The 27,317-nt window shown below is 52.8% G+C and overlaps 2 protein-coding genes across 2 annotated transcripts in view; both read right to left on the reverse strand.

Annotated features, from left to right (window-relative positions):
• Positions 1–27,317, reverse strand: part of LOC141940407 (uncharacterized) — a 208,476-nt gene that overhangs the window by 67,449 nt on the left and 113,710 nt on the right. The gene's annotated exons all lie outside the window — the stretch shown is intronic.
• Positions 173–27,095, reverse strand: HADHA (hydroxyacyl-CoA dehydrogenase trifunctional multienzyme complex subunit alpha). The gene is made up of 20 exons (XM_074861210.1): positions 26,979–27,095; positions 22,696–22,737; positions 22,537–22,607; positions 20,916–21,049; positions 19,565–19,703; positions 18,787–18,906; positions 18,599–18,701; positions 14,837–14,959; positions 14,057–14,175; positions 13,184–13,240; positions 9,477–9,586; positions 9,041–9,175; positions 8,250–8,421; positions 7,467–7,553; positions 5,538–5,678; positions 3,740–3,808; positions 3,172–3,367; positions 2,562–2,676; positions 1,685–1,830; positions 173–668 (listed from the first exon to the last, which is right to left on the reverse strand). The coding sequence occupies exons 1-20, from the start codon at positions 27,064–27,066 to the stop codon at positions 523–525; spliced, it is 2,313 nt and encodes a 770-aa protein (XP_074717311.1). The 5' UTR covers positions 27,067–27,095; the 3' UTR covers positions 173–522.

The raw sequence follows: 27,317 nt of genomic DNA on the forward strand, positions 1-27,317 counted from the left end.
GCCGCCAGCTCCTGCCTCTCCCCAACCTCCAGCAACTCCCAGCGGCCCCTTGGGGGGGGGGGGGGTCTCTTAGGCTGCAAGAAAGCCCAGAGGATTGTCTGACCTCTTTAACAGCTCCCTTCCTCGCTGCCACCGCAGTGAGAGGGCAGGAGAAGCAGGCACAGAGTCCAAACCCAGGAGATGGGGATTTATTTTTTTCTTTTTTGGTTGGAGGTCGAGGGCCAGCTGCTTGCTGGACGCTGCCTGCCAGGGCGGGAGCTCTGGAGGTCGCAGCATGAACGCAGAAGAAATTCTCTCTTCCAGCGAGGAGCCACCAGGCCCACGCTGGCATGGGACGGATGTGCCCAAGGCCCAGGAGCTGGTAAGGCACTTGAAATGACTACAAGCCATGAGGCAACCTGCTGCCACCCTCCTTCCCCTCCCTGCCTGCCCCCGGGTGCTTTGCAGATTAACCTAGAGAGCAGGAGAGCTGGTGGCCCTGGCTCGAGCTGTCAGCGTGTCGTGGGGGGCATCGGGCCATGGTCACTGGTGGAATTTCTTGCTGGGGTTGTTGGCGTAGTCCAGCAGCAGCTGGCAGGGGGTGAACTGGCTGCCGTAGACGGCCTCGTACTTCCGCAGCTTGTCCACCAGCTGCTTGGCTCCGTACGAGTCCACGTACCTAAAGGGACCTGCCGGGGACAAAGGGACAGCTGGGTGACAAGGGAGGGAGAGGCACAAGGTGCCTGGAAGGGTGAGAGCAGGGATTTGGCTCATCCGTCCTTCTCCGGGGGAGAACCCCCTGTCTCTCAGCTGGGCAACGCAGGGCCCTGCTCCCCGCCTGTCTGCTGGGGGCAAGCTGGGGCACAGATAAGCACCACCTCCTGCCCAAGAGCCTGCTGTTATCCCGCAGCTGTGAGCTGAACCTCAGCTCAGGGTTTGTCCATGGCCACCCAGCCAGGTTGCCAAGAGTCCAGGAGAGCTTTGCCCATGCTCTTGGCTAGTACCTCGGCCTGAAAAGCACCGTGCCCTGCGGCTGAGGTTATCAGCTCAGCTTATCTGCACGGGGCTGGACACAGCAGTGTGTCCCTGAGCTCCATTTCTCTCTGTGCAGCACAAAACCGGGTTTCCCCAAAGTGCTGCCAGCAAGTAGCAGTGGCCACAGGTGAGAGAAAAACCAGAACCTCATTTTTCACCGAGCACCATACAGCTGCACAAAAGCAAGCCAGGGATTTCTTAAAATTGTAGGGGCTTTTGCAAGTCCATCCCACCTACACCCCCACGATTATCAGGCATGGTAAAAGCTCTTTGAAGTTCTCGGGGGAAGTGCTGATGAGGCTGGAGCCAGCACGGCTCTGTCTTCTTGTTCAAACCTGAACACACAGCACATGGGTTGAGTCCCTTGAGCCTCACCAGCTACAGCTCTGCAAAACACCCGAGGGACTCCCCAGGGTGCTGGTGGAAATGTCTCCCAGCAGCTCTCGGGCTCGCTGCCACCTCCCTGGGGGGGGTGGGAACGCTGGAGCAACCTCACCGTCTCCGGCTCTAAGTGGGGGGGAGATGGATGCTCAGGCTTGTCAGACAGCAGCTTAAACCTGGCCTTAACAGCTGACTCGCCTCTGGGGGCTGGATCCCACTAGTCAAGCTCAGTCCGATCCTTTTGAGCCAAGCTGTGCAGCCCAGCCCAAAGCCCAGCCTAACCTCTTACCTCCCAGGCACGGCGGGAAGCCCAAGCCGAACACAGCACCAATATCCCCCTCCACGGGGCTGCTGAGGATCCCTTCCTGCAGGCACATGGCCGCCTCGTTCACAAACCTCGTCACCAAGCGCATCTGGATGTCCTCATCAGTGCAGCTGCAAGGAAAGAGTCTCTAAGGGCTGCGCAGGATGGAGGAGCACGTGAAGCCGGCACAGACTGCGGACAGAGCCAGGCCAGGGGGAGAATGATTTCTCACTTAGTCTGTCCCTCTCCGCGTGAGGCTAAGGACCAAGTTCTGCGACGTGTCCTGGAGCAGGCACGTAAGAACGGCAAAGGCTCGATAACCGCTCCAGGAGATGTTTCAGTGCCAGCTCTGCAGCCAGGGGGGGTCACACAGCAGGGCCTGCACCAACCCGCCTGCCCCGGCGAGCCCCCCCACAGGGAATTGTTCTGCAAAGGTGCCCAAGAAATGCTGATAAATTCGAGGGTGCCCTGCTCCCGCTCACACAGGCTCTCCAGGGACATTTAGACTGGCTCTTAGGAAGTATTTCTTTGCAGAAGGGGCTGTTGGGTGTTGGAATGGGCTGCCCAGGGCAGGGGGGGAGTCCCCATCCCTGGAGGGGTTGAAGAGTCGGGTTGACCCAGCGCTGAGGGATCTGGTGGAGTTGGGAACGGTCAGGGTGAGGTTCATGGTTGGACTGGAGGAGCTTCAAGGGCTTTTCCAACCCAGATGATTCTGGGATTCTGTAACCTGCCCCCCACCACGGCTGGGAACAGCCAAATGCTGCCTGGAGTGACTCTTGTGCTCAGCACTGTCCTCCAGCACTGCCCCGTGGCAGAGGGAGCTGGGCAGGGGTGAGAGCCAGCCCGCGAGGCAGCTACTTACACTTCAGGCTTGGCTGGCAGTTTGAAACGTGCCAAGATCTCATCCGTGCCAGAATTCACACTCCTGTTCTTCACCCCCTCCTGGTAAACGTAAAAGCCTTTCCCTGCCTTGCGACCTGCCAGGGACGAAAGGAGACAAGTCACACCCTGCAGCACGACCCGTTCACTTGTGATGCCTTCGCTTCTGATTTTCTCCTTCTGCTTTAGCACCAGGGTGAGAGCTGGGACACAGCTCCTACCACGAGGGCACAGACATAATTTTTCCTCAGTCTGAGCTTCTAAAGCTCAGCTCAGGGCTTGTTTCACTTGAGCACATTTCCTTCCAGCCATTTGCTCCTCAATTCCCGGAGCACCTGGGGAGGTTTCACAGAGGGGCCACAGGGAGTTCAGGAGATCTTGGCTGCCTTTGCTTCAGGCAGAATCTCTGCCTGCTGCTGCCATTTCTGCATGGGAAGGTCTGGCCACAGCCCAAGGTCAACCCAGGGATCCCCGACCTGCTGCTGAGCTGTTGTCCGACTGCCCTCACCCGCGGCAGGAGCAGCTGATGGCTGGCAGTGCTTTTCCTTGAGCAAAGGGGAAATGGGGTGGATTAGGGCAGCCCAGTGTCTCACCTAAGAAACCTTTTTCAACCATGAGCTTGAACAGCTCGATGTTGCCTCCTCCAAAGCGCTCGCCAAAGGCCTTGCCGAGGTCCTCGGCCACGTGTGTGGCCACATCCACACCCACCTCGTCGATCAGCGTGGCAGCACCCACAGGGAAGCCGAAGGCCGTTGAGATGGCATCTATTTTCTTGGGGTCAGTGCCCTCCTGCAGGAAAAGAAGGGGAAGCAGTGGTATCTCTGGGTTGAGAGGCCTGGAAAACCAGTGCGGGGGCAGAAAGTTCTCGCTCATCCGGGGCCACGGGGGCGTCACCAGCCCCCTTAGACCTTTGGTTACGGACAGGAGTGGCAGAACGGTGCCTGCACCACTCCTGACTCCCCCCCGGTGCTGTGTGGGGAGGAAAGAGCCTCATCCCTCCCTGTGCCAGGTCTCCCCAGCTCAGCCAGGAGATGTGGGGACAACCATGAGCACCGGGGTTGGTTCCCCACCTCCCTTCGCGGCCAGGGCTGGGCTCAGCCTGAGCCGGGGCGCAGAGAAGCCGAGTGTACACGACTATTTGGTAGTCAACGGGATACACACCTGGAGAACTCGGACCACTTCTGCCAGCATTGGGCCCAGGCACCGCGTGGTGTAGAAGCCAGGCCCGTCCTAGGGAAGAGTGGAGCAGCAGGAAGTAGGTGAGTACAAACAGCTGGAACACGGCCCCGCTCAGCAGCAAGGGCCTTTCACCGCCCCGGCTGCAGTTCGGGTGCTGACACAGAGGGCAGACACAAACTCCAACACTACGTAATCACAGAACCATCTCGGTTGGAAAAAAGCCCTTGAAGCTCCTCCAGTCCAACCATGAACCTCACACTGACCGTTCCCAACTCCACCAGATCCCTCAGCGCTGGGTCAACCCGACTCTTCAACCCCTCCAGGGATGGGGACTCCCCCCCTGCCCTGGGCAGCCCATTCCAAAGCCCAACAACCCCTTCTGCAAAGAAATACTTCCTAAGAGCCAGTCTGACCCTGCCCTGGCACAGCTTGAGGCCATTCCCTCTTGGCCTGGCGCTGGTTCCTTGGCTCAAGAGACTCATCCCCCCTCTCTGCACCCTCCTGTCAGGGAGTTGTAGAGGGCCATGAGGTCTCCCCTCAGCCTCCTCTTCTCCAGACTAAACCCCTCCAGTTCCCTCAGCCGCTCCCCATCAGACCTGTGCTCCAGACCCTGCACCAGCTCCGTTGCCCTTCTCTGGACACGCTCGAGTCATTCAATGGCCTTTTTGGAGTGAGGGGCCAGTCTATCGACTGCTAGAATACTTTTTTTTCCTGTGGGGCTCAGCAGCGTTTGAAGACTTCCATGAATTTACCCCCTGGAAATCCCCAGCAGAGTGTTTTTATTTGAAATAGTGCCCAGAGGTCCCAAGCAGGCTGTAGAACCCCTCTTGCTTCCCCAAGTCCAACGGGCTGACAAGGGAAAGGGTGCTCAGCACAAGTGAAACAAGCATCAACTGGTTGTTTTAACTCTGACAGCACTCACAAAATCAGGAAGCAACAGATTAGCTGCAAACTGCCATTCAGTGATGTGGGGATGAAGGTTAGAGAAGCAGCACTATCTCCACTGGCTTTTAGAGATGCCCAGAGCACTTTTTGAGAAGCCAGTGTTCCCAGCACCACAGGAGAGACCTGCTCAGCGTCGCTGGCAGCCTCACGCATTGGTGAAAAGACCAACCCCAAAAAATATACTCGAACTGCCCTGAGCCAACCGGCTGAACCTCCCACGCAGCTCAAACAGCATCTCTGGTGCTTCCAACCGTGGAGCACGAGACCAGCTCTGTTTGGAGGGTGTGTGTTCAACAGCAGCACCAGCCTAACCCCCCATCCAAAGCCCGTGTGCCTTTTTGGAGGCTCTGCTGCCTCCTCTGACAGAGCACAGTGGTTTGTTCTAAACTCCTGCCTCGCTGTGCTCAGTCTTCTCTGTTTTCTTGGTACAGCTCTTCCACTACACTTGCATCTGTATTTCTGCCCCCCGCCCCCCCCAGTTTAAATCCAGAAAGAGGAAGGTCACTGCTCATTGACCCTCTGTCCTTGCAGTCAGGGAGAAGAGGTGTGAGAGTCCCGCCCAGGCTCTGCTCCCTCTCAGATGACCCCAGCCTCCCGGCAGCTGTGGAGCAGCACTGCCAGCTCCTCAGACCGCCCCTGCGCCTCGTGGTCTTCCATGGCCGCTCCAAAGGACACCCGAGGGATCACTTCTCACCCCCTTCTAACCTCCATTTTTACCTCTCATGGCAGTAGCTAATGCCAGTGTACTCACAGCCACGTTTCAGCCTCCTCTCAGCGCACAAACCTGCCCTTTTGTTTATAATCCCAGCCTGTGTTTTGTGCAGCGTTCCCTCACCTTTACCACGATGACAATCTTGCCCTGTTTGAGGCCAACAGCGACAGCGGAAGCAGCCGTGTCCTGGGATGTTTTGTCTGTGGTGATGATTTCCAGCAGCTGCATTCTGTCAACAGGGGAAAAGTAGTGCATCCCAATCACCTAGGCGGAAGAAAAAGCTCAGGGTTAAGCTAGACTTTGGCTCTGCATGTACCATCTGAGCTGGCAGAGCAGCCACCCGCACCTTCTCCTGGACTTTGAGAGTGGCACAGCAGTCACAGGTGTTGAGCACAGTCCCTGTGTTCTGCTTGTGAATGTTTTGTTTCGGGGTTTTGGTTTTTTCTTTTTTCGTGATGAAGGGAATCTAAGGACAAGGCAGCATGTTTCCAGAAGCTCATTAGAGAGGTAAGCGCAGCCTTCCTCTGGGAACAGCATCTAAGGGGAGATGATCCGGCTGTGTGCCTCTCTTTCTTAACACAATCATGTAATCAGCACGTCACCTTCCTGCCTGCTGGAAGCTACACTTGGCACTGAGATCTGTGTAAGTTAGAGGCATCTTGCAGGAGAGCTGCAGACTGCAAAACTAATCATAGAAAATACACTAATTAGTTAACCCATTTCCTATTAGTTTGCCCATAAAGAGCCATTACACTGGCAATTTAGGCAGCAAGAGGGTGTTATTTGCAAGTCTGAACAAATAAGACTCAGTTTGCATTTCAGATGCAACTCAGGTCTGACAGCAAACCAGGAAGAGGCTCACGAAGGTCACAGGAACCTCCAACAGCCAGGACACACATCGTTACTCTGGGGACTTGAGAATAATTCAGCTGGAAGGGTCCTACAATGATCATTTAGCCCAACTCTGCAGATGTCCCCAGAACTTCTGCAGGAAGACAAGCAGCAGAGGCAACGCTCTGCCCTGGGCAGGCTTGAGACCCTTGTAGGAGTTTAGGGAACCAGCCGAGCGTGCCTTTGCTTCTGCATGTGTGTAACAGTTTCCAACTGAGGTCTAGAGCTTCCCCCTCCCTCTGCCCGAGCTGTTACTGCCTTCCCATCCCACCTGTCAGAGGGGGAGATGGGATTATCTCACAGGGGAACTGCTCGTTCCTCCCTGCATTTTCTGCAGCCTCAGGTAGGCCAAGCAGAGTCCTCAAACGAGGGGGAAGTGTTTCCCCCTTTTTCTACCAAGGCCACCCTAGGGTGAGGCTTAGCCCTGGGGAGGTGGCTCCGCCTGCTCACGCAGCCCCCTCGCACCACTTCAGGCTGTCTGGCCTCCCGCTGCCGCTCCCCGAAGGCCGCGGGTCTCCGGCAGGGCCCGTGCCAGCTCTGCCAGCCTCAGGGGATGGAGGAGGCCTCTGCTCCAAACCTCTGCCACAACCTATGCTGCACTCTGTGTCCTGTTCACAAGGATCATTTGGAGCCAGACAGAAAATCCCATCACCCCCTCAGGAGCCGATCCCACGGCTGACTAAGGCTTCACGTTTCAGCACCTGCGAGTTTAGCTTCCAGCCCCCAACTTTTCTGCCCTTTTTGCCGTGAGGTCAGTGCCTTCTCCCCGAGAAGGCATTTTCCCACCGTGGCAAGTCACTCCTACGCCCCTAGTCAGTTTATCAAAATGACTGAAGTCTTCTTGGCTGGAATTCTCTCCACTTGAGCCCTTCCACAGCTTCTCTGCCCACACGTGCACTAATGTTTCCCAAAGTGCGCTCACCCCCCCACCGCACCTCGCCAGCGTCACGCTGGGGGTGAGGTCGCCTTCAGCCCCTTCCTGCCTGTCCCAGCACCACAAGCTCTTTGTTCCAAGCCCACACTGGGGGCGGAGAACGAGCAGTTTTGCATTCCGAGGAGGAAGCAGAAGATCCCAGCACTCACCTACGGCCAGTTTTTGCCACGAACAGGCAGCTTGGTGCAGAGCAGAACACTAACAGGCAGGTAGTGCCAGGCACTCACCTTCTCCGGCCTCTTGCTAACGGCAGCAATTTGGCTGATGGGGAGGGCAGACGTGTTACTGGCGAAGACACAGTGAGCAGGGATCACCTGTGGCAGAGGGTGGAAGAGATGGTGTAAACGCAGAGGCTCCAGAGTCAGACCCAGAGCGTGATGAGCAGAGCCCTGAGAGAACAGGACCAGCACCTGGTAGTGCTGACAAAGCAAACCCTCCTCTGTCAGGGCAGACACGTTAGGAACTAATTCTGAAGCAGCAGCCCAAGTCAGACAGATCTGACTTGGCCCGAGCTCTCCCCAGGTCTGCAATATTAGTCTCAGAGCCCCCGCGTTGCTGCCAGGCCACTGCAACCTCGTTAGACGCTGCGGGAGGGACTTCGTAAAGGTGCACAGAACAGCTCCTTTCTATTTCTACTTCCCCAAGGATGCTCTTGAACAGAAAAGGGCAGTGGCAGCGAGCTGGAGATAGAGGATTAAGTTGTAGAAACGCCAAAGGACGTTACTGTCATATCAGTGCGCTCAGAGAAATGACAGTTTTTTTGGAGTGGCTCCCAGGAGTCAGGGAATGTCAGAACTGCCCTGTTCAGCTAAGAACTACTGACTCCTTACTGAGAAGTGAATATCCTCAGTGAGCAGAAAGCTGCCCTTCATGTGCTGACAGAAATAACTTGCACCAAGCACCAAATTGCAGCACAAAGGGGACGTGACAAACCCAGCAGGGTAGGACACCCTGAGCCTGCGCCGTACCGGGGCCACATGTAGCACGAGCTGCTCCGAAGGGATACTCACGGCTTCCACTTCCTTCAGCACTTTGTGCTTGATGTTAATGTCCTCGAACACAGCCTCGATCACCATGTCTGCCTTCTCAAAGCCCTTGTAGTCCAGCTGGCCCGTCAGGTTGCTGAGAATGGAGTCCCTCTCAAACGACGTCAGACTCTTCTTCTTCACCTTGCTGTTCAGCCTAGGGAAGGACAGCTCTGTCACGGCGCCCGGGCAGGCCTGCCCAGGCTGCTGAGGTGCACCCCAACACCAAGGGCATCGCTCCCTGCCTCCCTCCCAGAGCTGGGACCCAAGGAACCTCCAATCCCAGCCCCTCCTTCCATCTGGAAAAGGGAGAGCCATGCTCACACAACTCAGCTGCTGCGTTAGGCTGAAGGGCAATCGCTGACGTTCCTGGCGACACACGGCTAAGCTCTGTTACTACTGAGCCAGGAGGACAGGGGAAAGAAACTTTCCGAAGTCTGACCCGATGCCTGCCCTGACGTGGCCTTTAGGCAGCCAGGATTACTCCCTGCCCCTTAGCTCTATAAGCTACTGCTAAATCTAAAAGCTAAAGCAATCATCTGTTAGGTCATCGACCTACCTAAGGAGCTAAGGCTGAATACACCAGGCCTATTCCGTAGCAATATCCCCACACACTGCACAGGGCAACCTCAAAAGAGCATTTCTGTCACATCAGATGGTAGAAGACCCCAAAGAAACAGAGGTGTCAGGGGTTCCCAGCTGCTTGAAAGCAGAGCAGTGTTTTAACTAAAGGCAGCCCCATCCCATCCCAAGCGAACTCCTTTTAACTGACGTACCCCTTGAAGACCTGCTGCTGGCCTCTGTCCAAGCCTTGCTGCGCCGTGTCCTTCAGAATGGTCTTCAGTCCCTTGTCCACTGAAACCTGGGCGATCCCAGCTCCCATGAGCCCCGCTCCCAACACAGCCAGAGTCCTGTGCAGAAGAGGACATATTTCAAAGCTGGAAATAGCTGAATTTCCATTGCTGCTGTCAGACTCGCACAGCTCCTGTTCACCCAGGCACTATTCTTAATGAGAAGCAGCAATTTGGAGTTCTTTAGCAAGAAGATTTCACTTGTGGGTGAGACCTCCAGACTGCAAAGGATGAACCTTCTGGAGCCTGGAAATCTTTCTGCTCTGGTCCACTGTTTTCTGGGACTCGGCCACTCGGTCCCAAGAGGCTTTTAGGAGAGGGCCTCCAACTGCTCCTTCAGGCATCCCACCCTTGCACTTACTTGACCTCTTGCTGAGGTGTTCCAAACTTGTTCTTCTTGCAGTACACCTGCCCGCGGTAAAGTCCAAGCAGCGCCTTGGACTCCTTCGTCACTGCGAGCTGGCCAAAGTTCTGGAAGAAAGGGAAGAGGGAAGCAGAGAGTTTGACATTTAGCAGCTGTCTCACCTCCAGCACGCGTCAAAGCCCATAGCCCCCCGTGTAACTGCAGAGAGCAGTAACCTGGTTAGAAAAGGAAGAACAGACAGGGCATGCGTACCCTCTGCCCAGAGGCGCCTCCTGTGCTAAGCACAGCCCACTCTGCACCGCTGCCTCCCATATGGGCTGTCAGAAAACACGAGGAAACTGCTTAATTCCATGTTCTTTCCCCAAAAAATGTATTTTAAAGCATCTGAAAGGGGCTTTACAGCAGGGCTGTATTTCACTGACATGGGACCCTTTTTCCCCTGTGTGCATCCTGCACTAGCTGAGCCCATTGCCCCAGGGGCTTCCAGGTGAAAAGGCCCTGCCCTCAGAATTTAAGAAAAAATCTTTAAACAGGCCAATGCTCACTGACAGCAGTAGCCTGATACTATTTTCGGACGACAGGCAACAAAATCTAAGGCCTGTGTAACCTCTCAGCACTCAGCATGAAACAGGAAAGTAGTCAGGAAGACAAAAGACAGCATAAGGCGACAGAAAGCTGATGTCTGAGCCAAGGCAGCTAAGGAAAGCCACCAATGCAATGTAGTTTAGAGCAGGCTGGATCTTCCTTCACCGCTGTCCTGTGAGTTAGAGGCTCGTTAAAATATCAGAAACACAAAGCCTGAAAGAGAATCTGCAAGTCTCCTACCCTAGGGGAAAGAGGGAGGCATTAAACATGACACTGACACTGATTATTCTTTAGAGGGTTCTGGGAAGATCTCCATCCTGCTGCTATTCTCAGGAAAAAAAAACATTCATTCTCTTCTGTAAGGAACAGAGTATCCCAAGCCTTTTATTCAGCACCAGACCAAACGTGGGTGGAATGCATAAGCAGAACGGAGGGGGTATACCCAGGAGGTCACTGTGAAGGTAGCTGGCAAAGAGCTACATCTCAGACCAGGAGCTTGTCACCAGAGCGAACAAAAGGAGCTAAGTGTGGCCGGAAAGATTGTGGGATGTGACAGAGCAGCGCGAGGAGCTGGGGAAAGTCAGAGAAAGTACAGCAGGGGACGGATGGATTTCACCGGCGGTTAAGGGGCAGTGATGTGAGAGATGACCTAAAAGCAGAGATAATCAGATGGGAGTGTTGTGGGTCTTCTGGGAAGCCTTGCAGAGCCAGCAGTGCCCAGGCGACCACAGCAGGGACGCTGCGCACAGAACTACCTCTTCAGTATCAGAAATAACAAATTTGAGTACAGATGTAGCAAAACTGGGATCAGTGAGGAAAAACTCGTTAGGGGCAGGTTGTTTATTAAGGCAGAGTCAAGATGGCTGAGGTTGAATGAGCGCGGGAAGACAAAGACTCTGTGTGTGGGGAATAAGTGTCATGCACAAGCAAGCTGCTGGCGAGGACGCCTGCCTGCTCAAGCCCTGGGCCTGCCCGCCCCAGCCCGTCCTGCCTCCATTTTAAACTCTGTTCCTATTTTCCCCGAGTGTGTCACTAGCAAACCTCAAGCAGGACTGGGTGGCACTTAGGACGCGAGATCCATGTGCCAGGAGCTGGTCGGACTGGGCCCCGTGGCCAACTAATGACAGATGAAACATCTACAGCCAGTTACTGAAGGGTGCGTGGGGGCGTGTGCGTGCACACGTGCACTTATTGCTGCATGTGAACTTCCATCCTGGTCAGCCAACAGCAGGAACAGCATCAATCACCAGTTTGTGTTCCTGTGGGTGTCACCAGGAAAGTGACCGCGCTGGCTGTGCAGCCAGCTGTGTGTGTACTCTGTGAACACATGCATGTGTGTGTGTTTGTGTCCTACACCTCTGCAGTATCTGCTCAGCCTACATGGACCTACAAAGGGAAAAGCAGCGAGAAGAACGAGAGCTGAAGTCTCCCACACCTTAAAATGCAAGACTTGACTACCCTTAACAGTTGGTGTTGGCGCTAAACTCATGTGCCAGGAAACTAAAGAACTGAAGGGAAAGGAAGAATGAAAGAGGCTGGTTTCACAGAATCACAGAACCATCCAATAGTTGAGGTTGGAAGAGACCTGTGGAGATGGTCTTCGCACCGCAATGACTGGGTTCAGTTTTGGGCCCCTCACTCCAAAAAGGCCATTGAATGACTCGAGTGTGTCCAGAGAAGGGCAACGGAGCTGGTGCAGGGTCTGGAGCACAGGTCTGATGGGGAGCGGCTGAGGGAACTGGGGGGTTTAGTCTGGAGAAGAGGAGGCTGAGGGGAGACCTCATGGCCCTCTACAACTCCCTGACAGGAGGGTGCAGAGAGGGGGGATGAGTCTCTTGAGCCAAGGAACCAGCGCCAGGCCAAGAGGGAATGGCCTCAAGCTGCGCCAGGGCAGGGTCAGACTGGCTCTTAGGAAGTATTTCTTTGCAGAAGGGGTTGTTGGGCGTTGGAATGGGCTGCCCAGGGCAGGGGGGGAGTCCCCATCCCTGGAGGGGTTGAAGAGTCGGGTTGACCCAGCGCTGAGGGATCTGGTGGAGTTTGGAACGGTCAGGGTGAGGTTCATGGTTGCACTGGAGGAGCTTCAAGGGCTTTTCCAACTGAGATGATTCTGGGATTCTTTACCGCTTCCCACCAGGTATTTGCACACCTTGGTAAGATCCCCCCGAGCCCTTCTCCAGGCCCAGGTCTCCAGCCTCTCCCAGTGTGCCACACGCTCCAGGCCTTTCATTAGCCTCGTGGCCCTCCACGGGGCAAACTCCAGACAGCTGGCCCCAGCCTGGACCAGTGGACAGGGTTATTCCTCCCCAGGGGCAGCACTTGGCACTCCCCTTTGCTGAACTTCAGGGGGTTCCTGTCTGCCCAGTTCTCCAGTATGTTGAGGTACCCCCGAGTGGCCAGTACTAGCCAGTATGCTGACCGGAGTGGCTACTAAATAGGCAAGTTAGACTAAGGGATAAAGAGAGAGAAGTCCTGTTCTGGGTGAGAAACCACTATTGAAAAACACCCACCAAATTTTCCCAAGTACCCAAATTATCAATGGGTGAAAAAGGACCAGTGCAAAGTACCTGGACTAGAAAACAGGACAAACAGCAAAAAAAGAGTAAATTGAGAATCAACACCCTGAACAAAGATACTGGTGAAACAAGGTGACAGAGTAAACAGAACAAAGGTAAAAATGCAAGTTAATTCTTTGAAGAAATGATTTGCTTGCACCAAATTGCCTGGAAACACTGATGAGACTGACAGCACTATACCCACACCTCGAGGTTCTCTGTCCCGTGTGACAATCAGAAAAAAGAAACAGCGCTCAGACAGAGACATCAAAGTCCTCTTACGTGAAACCTGGATCGGTGAACTCCGTCTGGTTATTTCCCACTCAAGAAGATAACACAGACGGGAAGGAGAAAAGGCACAAAGTGTTTTCACAGGTGAAGAACCTTGACACAGTCCTGTTGTTTAAGGGAGACCTTTTTCACAGCCTCACTGCCAGAAGGGGCAGGGAGCAAGACACCATTTTGAGCAGCCTGTGACAAATACTATCCTTTGTGTGTGGTTAAACACAAATCCCCCCCACCTTTTACAGAATTTACTGCTCACTACCAGAGATCTAATCTCCTTACCTGAGATTCAGCGAGGTATCCAGCGTCATGCCCCTGATCAAGACCAGCCTTTACAGTCTAGTCAAAGAAGAACAATAAAGATACGTCACTGTTACATCACGTCTGCCAACATCTCCGCGTTAACGAGACTCCTTGTTTAGCTGCACCTCCTGTTTTCACAAGTGACCCCTCCCCAACATTCAAGGCACACTTCAGGCTCTCATTCAGAGCAGAGCTACCAATCACCCTGTCCTCCTAGCACAGAACAGCTACGATGGCAAGGAGTTCTCCATCAGGTTGATTTTTAACACATACCTTGCTGTTTCAGGAATTGTTTTCAGTAGGACTGTGCTCCTGTAATGCCACTGCTCTCGGAGTCAGAGGGGGGCATTCACAGGTTTTGGAGAGGTCTTGACAACAACTTCATGAAAAGTCACTTTAAAATAAGGATTCAACCATGGACAGTGGCTGTAATACAATGCCTGTATAACTCAGGGGACTAACTTTTAAAGTATTGTGTGGTTAGTGCTCCAAAACCAGCAATTTATATCCTCCTGGCTTCAAACAGGTTCAACCCAACTCTAAAAACTGTATAGGAAACCTGGAAAAACTGCAGCTGAAAGCTTCGTGGGCAAAGCATTGCAGTTAAGCCTTTCCCTGGCTGGCATTCTTGCTCTTCCCCTTACTGGTACCAGTACCACACAAACTGGTGATCATATTCTGGGAGTTATTCTGAATGTTACCAGGCTTGCTCGACACACCAGAGCCAGCGCTCATCAGGACTGATCTCCTGGGAAGATTGGGCTGTATGGCCAGGCTCAGCGCAAGGAACCACCTTCCTTCTGTCTGCTGCTGTATTATCCCAGAGATCCACTGTAGTTTTTTGGGAGTTACCTCAATGATCTTTAGCGGAGCAGGGTAGAGTCCTTTGGTTTGCTTCCGAACTTTGTTCTCCACCGTCTTGTAGACTTGCTGCCTCACAAACGGAACAGCCATAGCGTAGTCTGTTAACTCTGCAAGATGGGACAAAACACGTCTCAGCGCAGCGTGACAGGCACCATCAGCCTTTCAGCGATTAACCTGAAAGTTAACGAGCAGGCGTCGCATATCTGCAACAGAAACATGCACCTGGAACGCAGACGCAAGTAGCACAGTCTGCTCAGAAGGGTTTCTACGGCTCCTTCCACAGACAAGTCTCATTTAGGGTTAAAGGATCCTCCTAACGCAACCGGTGACAGGCTGAGCTCCAGGGAGCAGAACTCGCACAGAGATGTCGTCGTTTCTGGGCTCTAAGGGCTCTGTGGAAGAGGATGAGCGCAGAGCATGCCCACGTGCCTCTTCCTGCTTGATTACACGAGCTTCGTACAGAATTTGCTACTAAGACTGAGGACATGTAGTCCTCCGGAGGTAGGAGCTGCTCTGGCCCCAAGGCCTGGCTCCCTTCTAGTACACTCCAGCAGCCACCTCCTGCAGCTCTGGCAACACCACCTGAACAGCAGATCCACAGAGAAATGTTTTCTCTACCAACCCACCCAGTTCAAGAGGGAATTACAACATGAAATAACTTTGCTTTGGAAATGGAATTAAGTAGGAGCATGAACACAGCCCTGAGAAGCAGAGCTGGATAATACTCCCTACAGTCCTTGGGGATTTGACCACACTGCCCACACTTACTCTGCATTAGTCCTTTCGATCTTTTGGCAGACACAGTCCTGTTGGCTAGTCCTCTGGCAAAGTCAATGGCCACCTCCTCCAAGTACTCAATCGTCCGTGCTTCTGGACTCTTCACACCTGGCCCTGTGAATAAAAAAAATGTGTGGCAATGCAGCAGAAATTATCACTGGGGGATGACGATGCGGAGGAGCAAGGATGAGACAGCAACTTGAAGTTCCTTTGAATTGCTACCACTTCATTCCCCCCCTCTCCACGTTTGACTTTTCTTGATTATGAACAATGACGGAACGGCGCAACAGGCAACTATATGAAAGCCCCCAGGCATTTAATAGCCACAGCATTGCACAGAAATGCCAAAACGCCAGCTCCCAACGGCAGCAAGCAGCAGTACGCCACAAACATCAACGCTACTTTCAGAGCCACAGAAGAGCTTTGGTTGGAAGGGGACATGGGAGGCCATCCAGTTTGACCCACTGCTCAAAGCAAGGTCAAGTTCAAAGTTAAATCCAGCTCTGGAATTAGACTGAGTTGCTCAGGGACATAGAATGGTCACAGAATGGGTTGGGTGGGACAGGATCTTAAAGATCATCTAGTTCCATCCCCCTGCCCCGGGCAGGGCCACCTTCCACTAGCCCAGGTTGCCCAAAGCCCCATCCAACCTGGCCTTGAACCCTTCCAGGGAGGGGGCAGCCACAGCTTCTCTGGGCAACCTGTGCCAGGGCCTCACCCCCCTCACAGGGAAGAACTTCTTCCTTAGATCTCATCTAAATCTCCCTTCTTTCAGTTTAAAACTGTTACCCCTCGTCCTACCCTCTTGATAAAGAGTCCCTCCCCAGCTTTCCTGTATCCCCTCTAAGTACTGGAAGTACTTAAGTACTTTAAGGCCGCTCTTAAGTCTCCTTTATAAAGCATGTTCTGCCAGTCTCTGAATACCTCCAAGGACAGAGGCTCCCATCACCTCTCTGGACCCCATCCCAGTGCCTGACCATCTCTTGTTGCAAGTTGTGCCCTTTATCCCTCAACCTTTTACTTTGCATAACTGAAAAAAAAAACCCAATAAAAATCTGTATCTCAACAGAACTTCAGTGTTCTGCCTCCCCTCCCTCTAGTGGCACCTCTTCTTTCCCACAGGGCACCATAATCTACACAACTGAGATGTGCCAACACTGTTGCTACTAAACATACAAAGTGCTGTGTCCCTGAAAATTACCTGTAGTGGAGCTGATGTCCGATGAAAGCTCAGCTTTTGATCTCAGGTGCAGGAACTCTCTCCCTGGCTTTAGCTAGTGCCCCTGGCAGTAACGCCCAGCCAGGCTCCCGGTGCCATCATCCTCTGCGCTAACTTACAGCTGGCCCACAAATAATGAAGCAAGCCACCACAAAACGAGTTTTAGCAATCTCTTTGAGGGTGGGTTGCACAATTTCCAAGCACAGGACTTGTATCATCAGTACGGGAGGATAGAGTACAGGGCGGTGGTGTAAAGTTGCTGGAGGCAAATACAATGAGTCATTAATGACAGAGCAATGCCCAGCGATTCCATTCTGCACAGGGCCACCGTAAGGAGCCTTGGGCTGCCTCCGAACTAGCAGAACAAACCTGATGAGGTTACAACTCAGAATCCCCACAGCTGGAAAACCTCGTTAACCTTCCCTGTAAACTGCTCCAACCACACCCAGATGCTGCACAGAGTTCTCAGAGCGAAGAAAGCGCCACAGCAGACAACTACTCCCCGACACAGAAGGCAGCTGAAGAACAAAACCAGAACAGAAACCCCTTCCTCTTTCACCTCCCACTACTCTCGCCCTCCACCAAAAGCTGAGGTTCTTCAACTTTAAAGTTTCACCTCATAAAGACTTGAGAGCGTCTACTCACAGATCCCAAATGCTGCTGCTTGCTGGAGGCTCTCAGCAAGCAGCAAATAAAAGCACACGTACGTTTGGACCAGATCATGAAGCTCGCTGTTAGGAAGTCTCACTCATGCTCTGGCAGTATGTCAGAGTCATTCTAGAGGAAAACAGTCCAAACAAAACACCATATTTCATTTTACAGGCAGCTCAGAAAACTTAACCCAGAGCTGCTGCATGATCTACATTTCAGCAGCGCCCAGGGGATTTGAAAGAATTTGTTGGAAATTTGAGAGCATTTGGGATTTCTGAGCTCAAACCATACCAGCTTCCAAATTCTCTTCCTGCTATTTCAAAGCAACGTGTTTGAGACCTTCAGCTTTAGTGACCTGATGTCACAGAATCCCAGAATCATCTCGGTTGGAAAAGCCCTTGAAGCTCCTCCAGTGCAACCATGAACCTCACCCTGACCGTTCCCAACTCCACCAGATCCCTCAGCGCTGGGTCAACCCGACTCTTCAACCCCTCCAGGGATGGGGACTCCCCCCCTGCCCTGGGCAGCCCATTCCAACGCCCAACAACCCCTTCTGCAAAGAAATACTTCCTAAGAGCCAGTCTGACCCTGCCCTGGCGCAGCTTGAGGCCATTCCCTCTTGGCCTGTCACTTAGATCTGGGCTCTGCAGTAAATAGATCGAGAGAATTCTGTAGAACTCCCAAGTGAAGGAGAACTGATTGCACCCCATGAAATTGCCTCCTTATTCATGCCATCTCTCTCCTTCAAAGCTTTCTACAACCAGTTCAAGCATCTCCCCAGTTAAAGCTGCTTTCCCCCAGCTGTTGAGAATGAAAATGAAACTACTCAGCAGAACTGGCTGGCACGGCCGCTATCTGCCTGAACGAGGAATGCCTCTAATGTGTGCATGTAATTTGGTTTTTGTGCTTATCTGGTCTGAGCTAGGATTCCAAACAGCTCTCCAGGATGTTCAGGTTTCCTTTAAGCAAACCAGTGTAATCGTTGGTATAAAAAGCCACATTTGCTGGGTCTTAAAAGGCGATTCACATTTAAACAAGTAAAGTTTACTCAGCCGATTTCACCTCAGGACTGGGTACCACTGATCTGTTTTTTAAGGAAAGTTACAGCTAAGGACACCTCATCCAGCTGAACACCGTCACGTGAGACAGAACGGACACAGGGCCTTCCCCTGCATTTCTCAGGGTAGGCAGCACCTTTTCTTTTTGTTTATTTTCTTCAAATTCAGGAGCTAAGGGCCACCAAGCCGTGCTCTGCCTGAGGAAACCAAGCTTGGGGTGCTCAGACCTTTCCGAGGAGGCTGTGGAGGGTTTGCCCCTCCTTTAGTCACCTTCCAAGAAAGCCACCCTAGTGAAGGAACAGCAGAAGCAAGAAATTATTCACTAGCCCACTCAGCACTTGAAAATATGCAGTTTGCAAGGAATTTCTCCATCCAGCTGAAAGTCAGTTGGCAATTCAGAGCACCTAGGCCATGGGGTTGGCTTCTTCTCAAGATCTTGTCACAGAGATTAACATCTGCAGGCTGCATAAATGTAGACATCGGTCATCTATTCTCCTTTCATTATGGGTTGCAATCTCTGCCTCTGACATGATAAATGAGGAATGCAGGTTCTTATCTGTGTAATTAACTGATGCAAGAGCCAGCGGGCCGCCCTCTGCGCTAACCTTTCCCTACTCACTGCACTTTAGCAGGAGCCCGACGTTTCAAGGTCCCCGTGCACATGCTTTTGAGGTGGGGATGGAGACTGCGCTGCAGAGCGTGGTAAGGACTTCACAGCCCCCGTGCTTTGCCCCTTCTAGACTGCATCAGTGGCTTCTCCCCCCATTTCAGCAGGGTGGAGAGGTTAACTGACAGGCAGCAGATCTGAGAGGCATCATGTCTGACCTAGTGGATCCACCAGCTGGTCAACCAGACCCATTTTCTTCGCTCTGTCAGCACGGATGTTCCTTCCGGTCAGCATTATATCAAAGGCAGCAGGAAGTCCCACCTGGAAGGGCAGAAAGGGGCTTTCAGAACAGGAGCACGCCACGCAGCGGAAGGGGCTGTCGCGTGAAGTTTTCCCTCTTACTTACCATCTTGGGTAGCCTCTGAGTACCCCCTGCCCCTGGCAGGAGACCCAGTAACACTTCAGGTGTTGCCAAGACTGTTTTCTTCTCCTTTGTTGCTATTCTGTAGTGGCAGGCAATGGCAAGCTTGAAAAAGGAAGAGAAAACTAAAGGTTTCCCTGTGAAAGACCACATGTGCTTGTAAGAAGGGGCGACTGCTTGAGAAATCAGTATGCAACTGAAGAGACTCCATTCCTAAAGGATTGTCACTGAAACAGAACAACTTTGCTCCACGGAGCACCGGAGTCTTTCAGTTTACAAAATCCTAGATGGAGATTACGGAAGCAAATACTGCACCCAGCCAAAGCGACGGAGCAGAGTACGCAGGCCAGGGTGGGGCCTGCCAGGTTCCCCACACTCATCCCTCTCACAGCCACCTTTTAAAGAACAGAAGTTGCTGGGATATGAGACTCACTTCATCTGAAAAGCAGCAATTTCCAGCCCAGACTCTGCCAGCAGCATTTATGCCTGCCAGAAACAGGCAGTTTTCCCTGCGATGCTCTCATCTAAATATTAGCCTGGCCCACACAGGTTCGTACTGGATTAGCTCTCTTTCAACAGAAGCAGAAAAATTAGCCTAAAGCACAACCAGGCCATTAACTTGCCACAAACTCATCTGAATGGATGTAATGAACTCAGTCAGGTCTCAAATCCCTCTCCCAGTAAGGAGCCCTGCAGGCATCACCTGGATGGTTTAGAGCACCAGCGTTATCAACTGCTTGTCAGCCCCAGAATGGTTCAATACCTCCAGTCCTCCTCCCAGGCAGGACCCACTGATGGCAGCAACTACGGGCTTTGGAGACTGCTCAATTTTTTCGAGCATCTTCTGTCCTTCCTGAGAGAGCTGAGCCACTTCCTGTGAAGTCTTGCAGGCTTCAATCATGCTGCAGCGAGGCAGAAAGGCTGATCAGAATTGGAAAAGCACTGAGAAAACAGCAGTAAAATGAGAGCGCTTCAATGAGTTTGTTCCTTTTTTTCCCACAAAGCTCCAGTGAGTGACAGGCAGGCAAGAGCTATTTAGTCCCCCAGTCTTAGATTAACAGACAACACGGGAAGACTACTAAATTCAGTGGGTTAAGTCACTGCACGCTGACACTGGGCTGTGCCTGCAGGCAGTGAAAGAGTTTCCTTGTGTCAGAGCTTTGAAAGCCTTTAGGGGAGAGCAGGAAGGGTCATAGGAAGCCTCAAAGCACTTGCCAGGAAGGGTGGAGGGGAGAGCCCAGGAGCAGTTTTTAGAGGAGCAGATGGCCAGTGCTCTGACGCTGCACTCGGCCAATTAAAGACTCCCTGTGCCAATTAATCTCAGGGAGGCTGGCAGTGTCTGCCAGGCAGGGCCAAATCAGGAGGCCCGTAGTGTTGAGACCAGCAGAGACCTCTCAAACGCAGCCGGTCTTTTTGCCAGCTCTAGCTCCTGCCTCCTTCCCACCACAACACACATCAAGTCTCTGCCCCTGAATAAAGCCCGTCGAAAAGGTAATGAGGTTTGGAAGGGTCTGTTTGTAATTTACCTTCTCTCCTCAGAGCTTTCTGGCTTTTAATGTCTTTAAACAACTACTCTGTCCTGCCCGATGTCGGGACTAGGAGGCAGTGGCGCTCCAGGTCCCAGTGAGAGCACCCACACGGGTCGTTCCACGCCCTGCAAAAGTCACCCACTGCCTGGGAGGCCACTCAGATGCTCCACGTGGCAGAGCGCCAAGTCCTGCCTAATCAAGGGGCCACGCGGCAGACTGCCAGGCACTCAAACCCAGCTTAAATGAAGTCCTGCATGTAAATGATCTGCTCTTGCTGCGTCCCAGACCAAAGGACAATGCTTATCCCGGAGCCAGGATGGGTTTTCTTGGCTGCACCCCAGCACGCAGGAAGGAGTGACCAAGCGTTCCAGCCAAACGGGGTTTAACGACTCGCCACGTTCCTCTTTGTCAAGCTCCTGACTTCATTTGAGCGAGTCAGGCATCCTGCACACAGGGATTTCATTCCCAGCCTCTGACTCGCCCCTGGGGAGATGTCAGGGACAAAATGCTCAGACTTCACAGCCCGCTGGCCCCGGATGCTGGAGAAAGCTCTAGCTGTGTCACTTCTTAAGCCCCCGTACTTACTCGAGATCTGCTCCAGCAATGAAAGAGCCTGGCTTTGAAGAGATGAGGACGGCACTTTTGACAGCTTCATTGGCCCAGATCTCATTCATGATGTCAGTAAACTCTGAGCTCAGTTGCTTGGATAGGGTGTTCACCTGAAAGCAGCAAATAAGCACCATAAACCAGGAGCCCAGGAGACAGGGGAGTTTAACCTCTGGTTAGGCCTGGACTCAAATCATCAATCATCAGAAAACCAGCACAGAAGACAAACTGACAACAAAAAGGCAAAGCCAACAGTAGGTCTGAACGGATTTTCCAAGCCAACAGGAGCAGCAGCTCTCCAGCCTTTCAAGATTTGCCTTCTGGAAAAAAAAAACCAGGACTAGACCATCCATGAATCTGCCCAACAGCTCGACCACTGCTTGGTGCAATTTTAACACTTTTGGGGCGCTCAAATGAAGTCCAGATTTGCTATAAAATTTAGTTCATCCTGTGTCATAATACAGTGAGAAAAAAAAAATCCTCCAAGATGAAACCTTGCAGCAGGTCATCAAGTAATCTGTTATTAATAACTTCCTCAACCTCACCAACAGTGGGTTTGTGACCTCAAACACAGATTTTTATGAATTTCTAAGCAGTTTTTTTTCTATATAATGGGCACTCTCCTTAACTATCTTGAATCCAAGAACTTAGTAAAATTTAGCAGTATTTTGTGCCAGTGAGAGAGACAAGTTAGCTTAGCACACACAAAATATTCCCACGAGGCATTCACAGAATCCCAGAATCATTCAGGTTGGAAAAGCCCCTTGGGATCATCGAGTCCAACCCTCAGCCCGACTCTACAAAGTTCTCCCCTACACCACATCCCCCAACAGCTCATCCAAACGGCCCTTAAACACACCCAGGGATGGGGACTCCACCCCCTCCCTGGGCAGCCTATTCCACTCTCTGACCACTCTTGCTGGGAGACATTTTCTCCTCATGTCCAGTCTGAACCTCCCCTGTTGCAGTTTAAAGCCGTTCCCTCTTGTTCTCTCACTAATTCCCTGGGAGAAGAGACCAGCACCAACCTCTCTACAATGTCCTTTCAGGGAGCTGTAGAGAGTGATGAGGTCTCCCCTCAGCCTTCTCCTCCTCACACTGAACAGTCCCAGCTCCTTCCATCGCTCCTCACAGGATTTATTCTCCAGGCCCTTCCCCAGCTTCGTTGCCCTCCTCTGCACTCGCTCCAGCCCCTCGAGATCTCTCTCGGATTGAGGTGCCCAAAACTGGACACAACGCTCCAGGTGTGGCCTCACCAGTGCAGAACACAGGGGGACTATCACCTCCCTGCTTCTGCTGGCCACACTATTTCTAACACAAGCCAGGATGCCGGTGGCTTTCTTGGCCACCTGGGCACACTGCTGGCTCCTGTTCAGCTGCTTGTTAATTAGAACCCCCAGATCCTTTTCTTCCATTTTCAGATGTCTCATTAAACGCCCAAATGCTCATTTTTCTTTTTACTTTGCTCGCAACTTTGAAAAGCCGCAGGTTAGGGAAGTTCTTAGTCCTAAATTAGACTTTTCGATGTCTTCTCCGTACGGCTGCTTTTCTTGCCACTGCCACTGATACTCCACTTAACCACAGCCAGCTAAAACAGTACCTTGGAATTTGGCGTGTTGAAGCGTACAACGGCAACATCTCCTTTGATATCACAGCTAACGTGGGTTCTAGCTGGAAACAAACAGAAACGTGTCATCAGCTTGTGCTCAGGGGATTTTAAGAAAGAAAATGAACCCACACAGAAAAGCTTTACACTTACTCTGAAGAGCGGTGGAGGTGGAGATGTTACGGCAGGCATAACCTAAAGAAAAGATGTTGTAGATGTTAAAGGAATTCTCAGTAGCCTGAGCTTAACTCTCCTTTATTAATGCATCCTCCCATCTCATCTGCTGAGCACAGCGTTTTGGAAAATCCTGACTATGAGCCAACTCCTTCTCTTAGGCTTGACCTGAGCCACCACCAGAGTTCAGCAGATGCCACACTTGAAATGACCTTCACAGCACAGATTCCACACCATGGCTTCCAACAGCAGCAATGCCAAACTGAGAGCAAAAAAAAAAAAAAAATATCAAAGCTTTCTTCCCAAATTGCTGACAAGAGATAATGCAGGTGGCACACGGGGGTGTTTTGCTTTCATCACGCAGAGTTCAACACTTCTGCATGTGCTAAACCAGAGACCTCGCTGCACTTGGGAGAGTTTCAAGCCTGCGAGTTAACTTCTCCACAAATCAAACACAATCACCCCAGAATATTTCTGCAAAAACACACTCTTGTGCTAGCGAAAGGTGCCACCCCAAGTATTGCTTCACAGATCTCAGGGCATACACCTGGTGAGCCACAAAAAAAGCACACAAAATATTTATTCTCATCTCCATCTATCAGCAAAATATTCGAATTTTGTTCGAATGGAAGCACCTAGACACACTTGTCTTGTTTCAAAGCACTCATAAAACTCAAGACCACCGTGTGAACAAGTTCTGTCCACAAGTGAAATGCCACTTTTCTGACTTGTAAACCCCAATCTCCTTTTTCCGCTGAGAAATTGCTCTTGTATGATCTCTCAGCACAAGAACAAATCTCGGTTCTATTCAAGCGACCTTGATCTTGACCGAGAGGCTCCTCTAACGCAGAGCTAGGCTGAATCCTGGCCAAAGCTGCTTTATGTCTGAAATCTAGTAAAAGTGTTACTTCTGAAGCACCATGTGCACATCTACCAACTGGAACACAGCTGCTTAGCTGGGGGAGGTTTACTGCTCAGCGCCAGCAAAATGTTCAGGAATGAAACATTCCCATTCCTGGCAGCAAGAAGGCAGAAAACCCAGTACGAGCTTAAAACCTCGGCCTACACCTCACCGAGAGGTGCTTCCCCCTCCCCACAGCCCCGTGACCCGGGCTGAGGGCTGGAGCTCCGCTGCACTTTGGCCCCCTTTCCACTTTGTCTCCGGTGCTGGCAGCAGGGACTGACCTTTGCGCTCCATTCCCCGAGCCCGGGACACACGGTGTGGTGGAAATTCAGTGTCAGTCTGTCCTGGCACACAGGTTTGTGTGTCCCTGTGTCTGTCATGTGCCCACAGCACCATTTCATAAACGAAGAGTGAACCGGTTTCCACTGCAAAGCTACTTTAAGGTATTTTTTGACTGGGAGAATACCCAGATTGTGATTGCCATAGCCAGCATTAATTTCCCTACACTTGTTGCGCACTGAAGTCAGCTATTCCTGAAAATAAGCACCAACACTCATTTCCCACAAAACCGAGCGTGGTCTGACAACAGTTTCTCTGCTGACAGATGCTCCTCAGCAGACTATGATGCACTTTTAATGGCGGTATTTTAACTCAGTAAAAGCCACATTACTTTAAAAAGGCGGCAAGGCCTGAACTATCTTACTGAATTCACTCACTTCAATCCTGTACCGCCGCACATGGCACGGCAGGAAGGAGAATCAACCCAAACAAAGCTCAGCTGCAAGGCAAGTGATGATGTTTTCCTTCTACACCCTCAGTCAGGCGCCTGCTAAGGCTGGCATGTGGGAAGGTAAGCAGCACATCTCTCTAACTGGGAGCAAGGCACTGGCAGCGTAGTAAAAACTATATCGTGTGCGAAACACACACCGTCAAAAATAAAAAGGGAATGGATTAATTAACTTTTTCTGTGGTCTAACATGCCTTCCTCCTTCCTATCAGTTTCCAGACAGACTGCTTCCATGAAAACCTTAAACCTTGAATTCCATTTTGCCTTTCAGTTCTAGCAAAACAGAAGATAGGAAGTAGGAAAAAAAAAAGATCAAGGGCACGACTGAACAAGTCTCACTACATTTTAATATAAACTGTTTTGGGAAAGATGCTGTCATTAGAGTAACAGCTGCTTCATATTTGAGTGAGGTTTCTTGAGCCTGACAGTATTTTATTTTTGAGCCCAGAATACTTGTAGAAAACATGTCTAAAACTAGAAGCACATTGACTCAGTCACAGTCACAGCACATCTGCTTTAGGCATCGATTCATTCAGCAGCACGATGGTAACTTGCCAAGACTGGAGCCAGAAAAATCCTCCTTCAAACTGCTGAAGGAAGCAGCAGCAGGCCAGATGTACGCTTCTGCCACTTCCCTAACGTTCACTCTAGAATTAAAAGCTTCAAATATCGATTCCTTTTTCACTACTTCACTCACTCCAATTAAAAGATTGTCTAGAGACGGGGAAACCAACACTTCAGACAGTTGCTGTCAGGCCTTTGCTGAGAATTTGGATGCAGCAGAGAACGGAAAACCCCCAGCCGGGATCTGTTTCTTCCCACTTTCTCTTTTATTTCCTGGGCTGCTCCCCTGTCCAGCACTTCCCCTTCTCGCCCTTCCACTCACCCAGACACGCCACGCCACTTGAAGTGGGAACAGCATCCATCGGTTCTGGAGAAAAGCCTGCTCGCAGTCCTGGCCCAAGCCAAGATCCGGCAGCATGAATCAGCTGAAGCTCTGGACAACAACCGCCCAACACTTTCAGCCTGTACCTGCGAGCTGGGAAACTACTGACAAACTGAGCTCTGCTGTCCCCTCTGGGAACCTGCCCAGGGCGTGTGGCTCAGCAGGTACAGCCCGCTCTGGAGCTCACGCTGTCTTATGCCTGCTTGCTGCCTTCTGCAGGCTGTTTCGCCCACTCTGGCGAGGTTTGCATCCAGTTTAACAAACACTTTGTTATGGCAGAACAAGGTTATTAATTATCGTCAGTGACAGCGGTCCTCACAGCAGCTCCAGGACTGTTTGCGATGAAGAATTTTGCCAGTTATAAGAAGAAATCCAACCAACAACAGCCTGAGTGCTCACTGGAGTTACCACGGGTCTGCTCACTGTCGATCGCAGCGCCCTGCTCACGTACAGACGCGCTCCAACACCGCACGTAAGAATGGTGTTAGATTTAAACAAAATGCTGCCAGATTTCAGGTCAACATCGATACTTCGGCCCTCCCAGGGGCATGTGGTGACTCCTTGCTTTGGTAGCTCTGCAAGGAAGCACCACGACCCAGCGCTGCATGCACAGAGGCAGGAGAGTGCCAAGGCCCTGCCTGGGGCGGGGGCAGATCACAAGGCAAGATGCCTGTATACTAAAATAAAAACAAATCCTGGGGCACCTGGAGATGCTAACAGGCCTGGGGTGTCCTCCCCACCCACGCAGGGACACCCCCTTCCCACCTGAGTGCCTGGAAGACAGCCCCAGGATCCAGACAACCAAGGACATGGGGACATCCTGCCCCCCCAAAGGGACACACACAGGGGGACGCACACATGCATAAGGACACAAGGACACTCTCTCCCTGTGGATCAGCTCAAGTGAGGAGGGTGTGTGTCCCCCCCAGTGCAGGGTCACAGAGACACCCCAGAACCCTACACAGATTCCCAAAACGTACCCATCAAGGACACAGGGATCAGGCACACAAAGGCCAGCCTTAGCATCAGGGACTGGCGTGGGAGCATGTCCCCCGTGGGGGGACACACACAGCCCCTTCCTCACCCTGTGGCCCACCCAGGACACAGAGACACGGATCCCCGCCCTGGGCGGGCCGAAGTATCGAGGGGGGGTTGTTAGGGACGTGCCGGGATCCCCTTAAGCGATACACAAGCCGTGGGGACAACACCCTCGCATGGGACACACACACGCGGGGACTCCTCCGCCGCGGCAGCCCCCTCCCCTCCCAGCGGACACGCACACCGGGAACACCCCCCGCCACGGCCCCCACAGCCCCCGCGCTGACACCCGAGGCCGCACCGCCCGGCGACCCCCTCCGGGACACGCCGCCCTCCGCCCACCCCCAGCAACACCCTCAGGCGTGGGCACAGCGCCCGCTGCCCCTCACAGCGCCCCCCCCAGTGCCACCCTCACGCGTGCCCCCCTCAGTGACACCCCGTGTGCGTGTGTGTCCCCCCCCAGTGCCACCCTCACGCGTGGGCACAGCACCCTGGACACGCTCACGCCAGGACCCCCCGCTCCGAGACACCGCGCCCGTTCCCCCCCCCCACCGGCGCAGAAAGCAACCCCCGAGGCTCCGGCTCACCCGCGGGGGGTGGGCGGCGGGACGGGCTGTACTTGGCGGCGGCCGTGAGGCGCCTCAAGCTGCCGATGGCGCGCACCGCGGCCGCCATCTTTACTGCGCGCGAGGTCGAATGAGGGAGACGCCGCCTGGGGCCTTGGCCGCTTCATCCGCGCCCGCCCCGCCCCTCCCGCGGCTGCCCACGGCGCTGCCTGTTCGCTCCGTCGCCTCTGGCTCCCGCCTCCCTCGTTTTTCTCCGTCCACCGCGAGGTCTCGGATGCTGCTGATCCACAGCGAGCGGGAGCGGCGGGAGGGAGAGGGCGGGCTGCGGGCTGCGGGGCGGGCGGCGTCCCTCAGGCGGGC

This window comes from Strix uralensis, chromosome 3, assembly GCF_047716275.1.
Source record: "Strix uralensis isolate ZFMK-TIS-50842 chromosome 3, bStrUra1, whole genome shotgun sequence".
In the NCBI taxonomy this organism is placed as follows: domain Eukaryota; kingdom Metazoa; phylum Chordata; class Aves; order Strigiformes; family Strigidae; genus Strix; species Strix uralensis.

What these genes read in the sequence shown, in the direction of transcription:
- HADHA (XM_074861210.1), bottom strand. Translation starts at nt 27,066, where the DNA reads ATGGCGGCCGCGGTGCGCGCCATCGGCAGCTTGAGGCGCCTCACGGCC. An exon ending in CCGCCGCCCACCCCCCGCGG is followed by an intron (nt 22,738 to 26,978) that starts GTGAGCCGGAGC and finishes TCTTTTCTTTAG; the next exon opens with GTTATGCCTGCCGTAACATC. An exon ending in CTGCCAGCCAAGCCTGAAGT is followed by an intron (nt 1,831 to 2,561) that starts GTAAGTAGCTGC and finishes CTTTCCTTGCAG; the next exon opens with CTGCACTGATGAGGACATCC.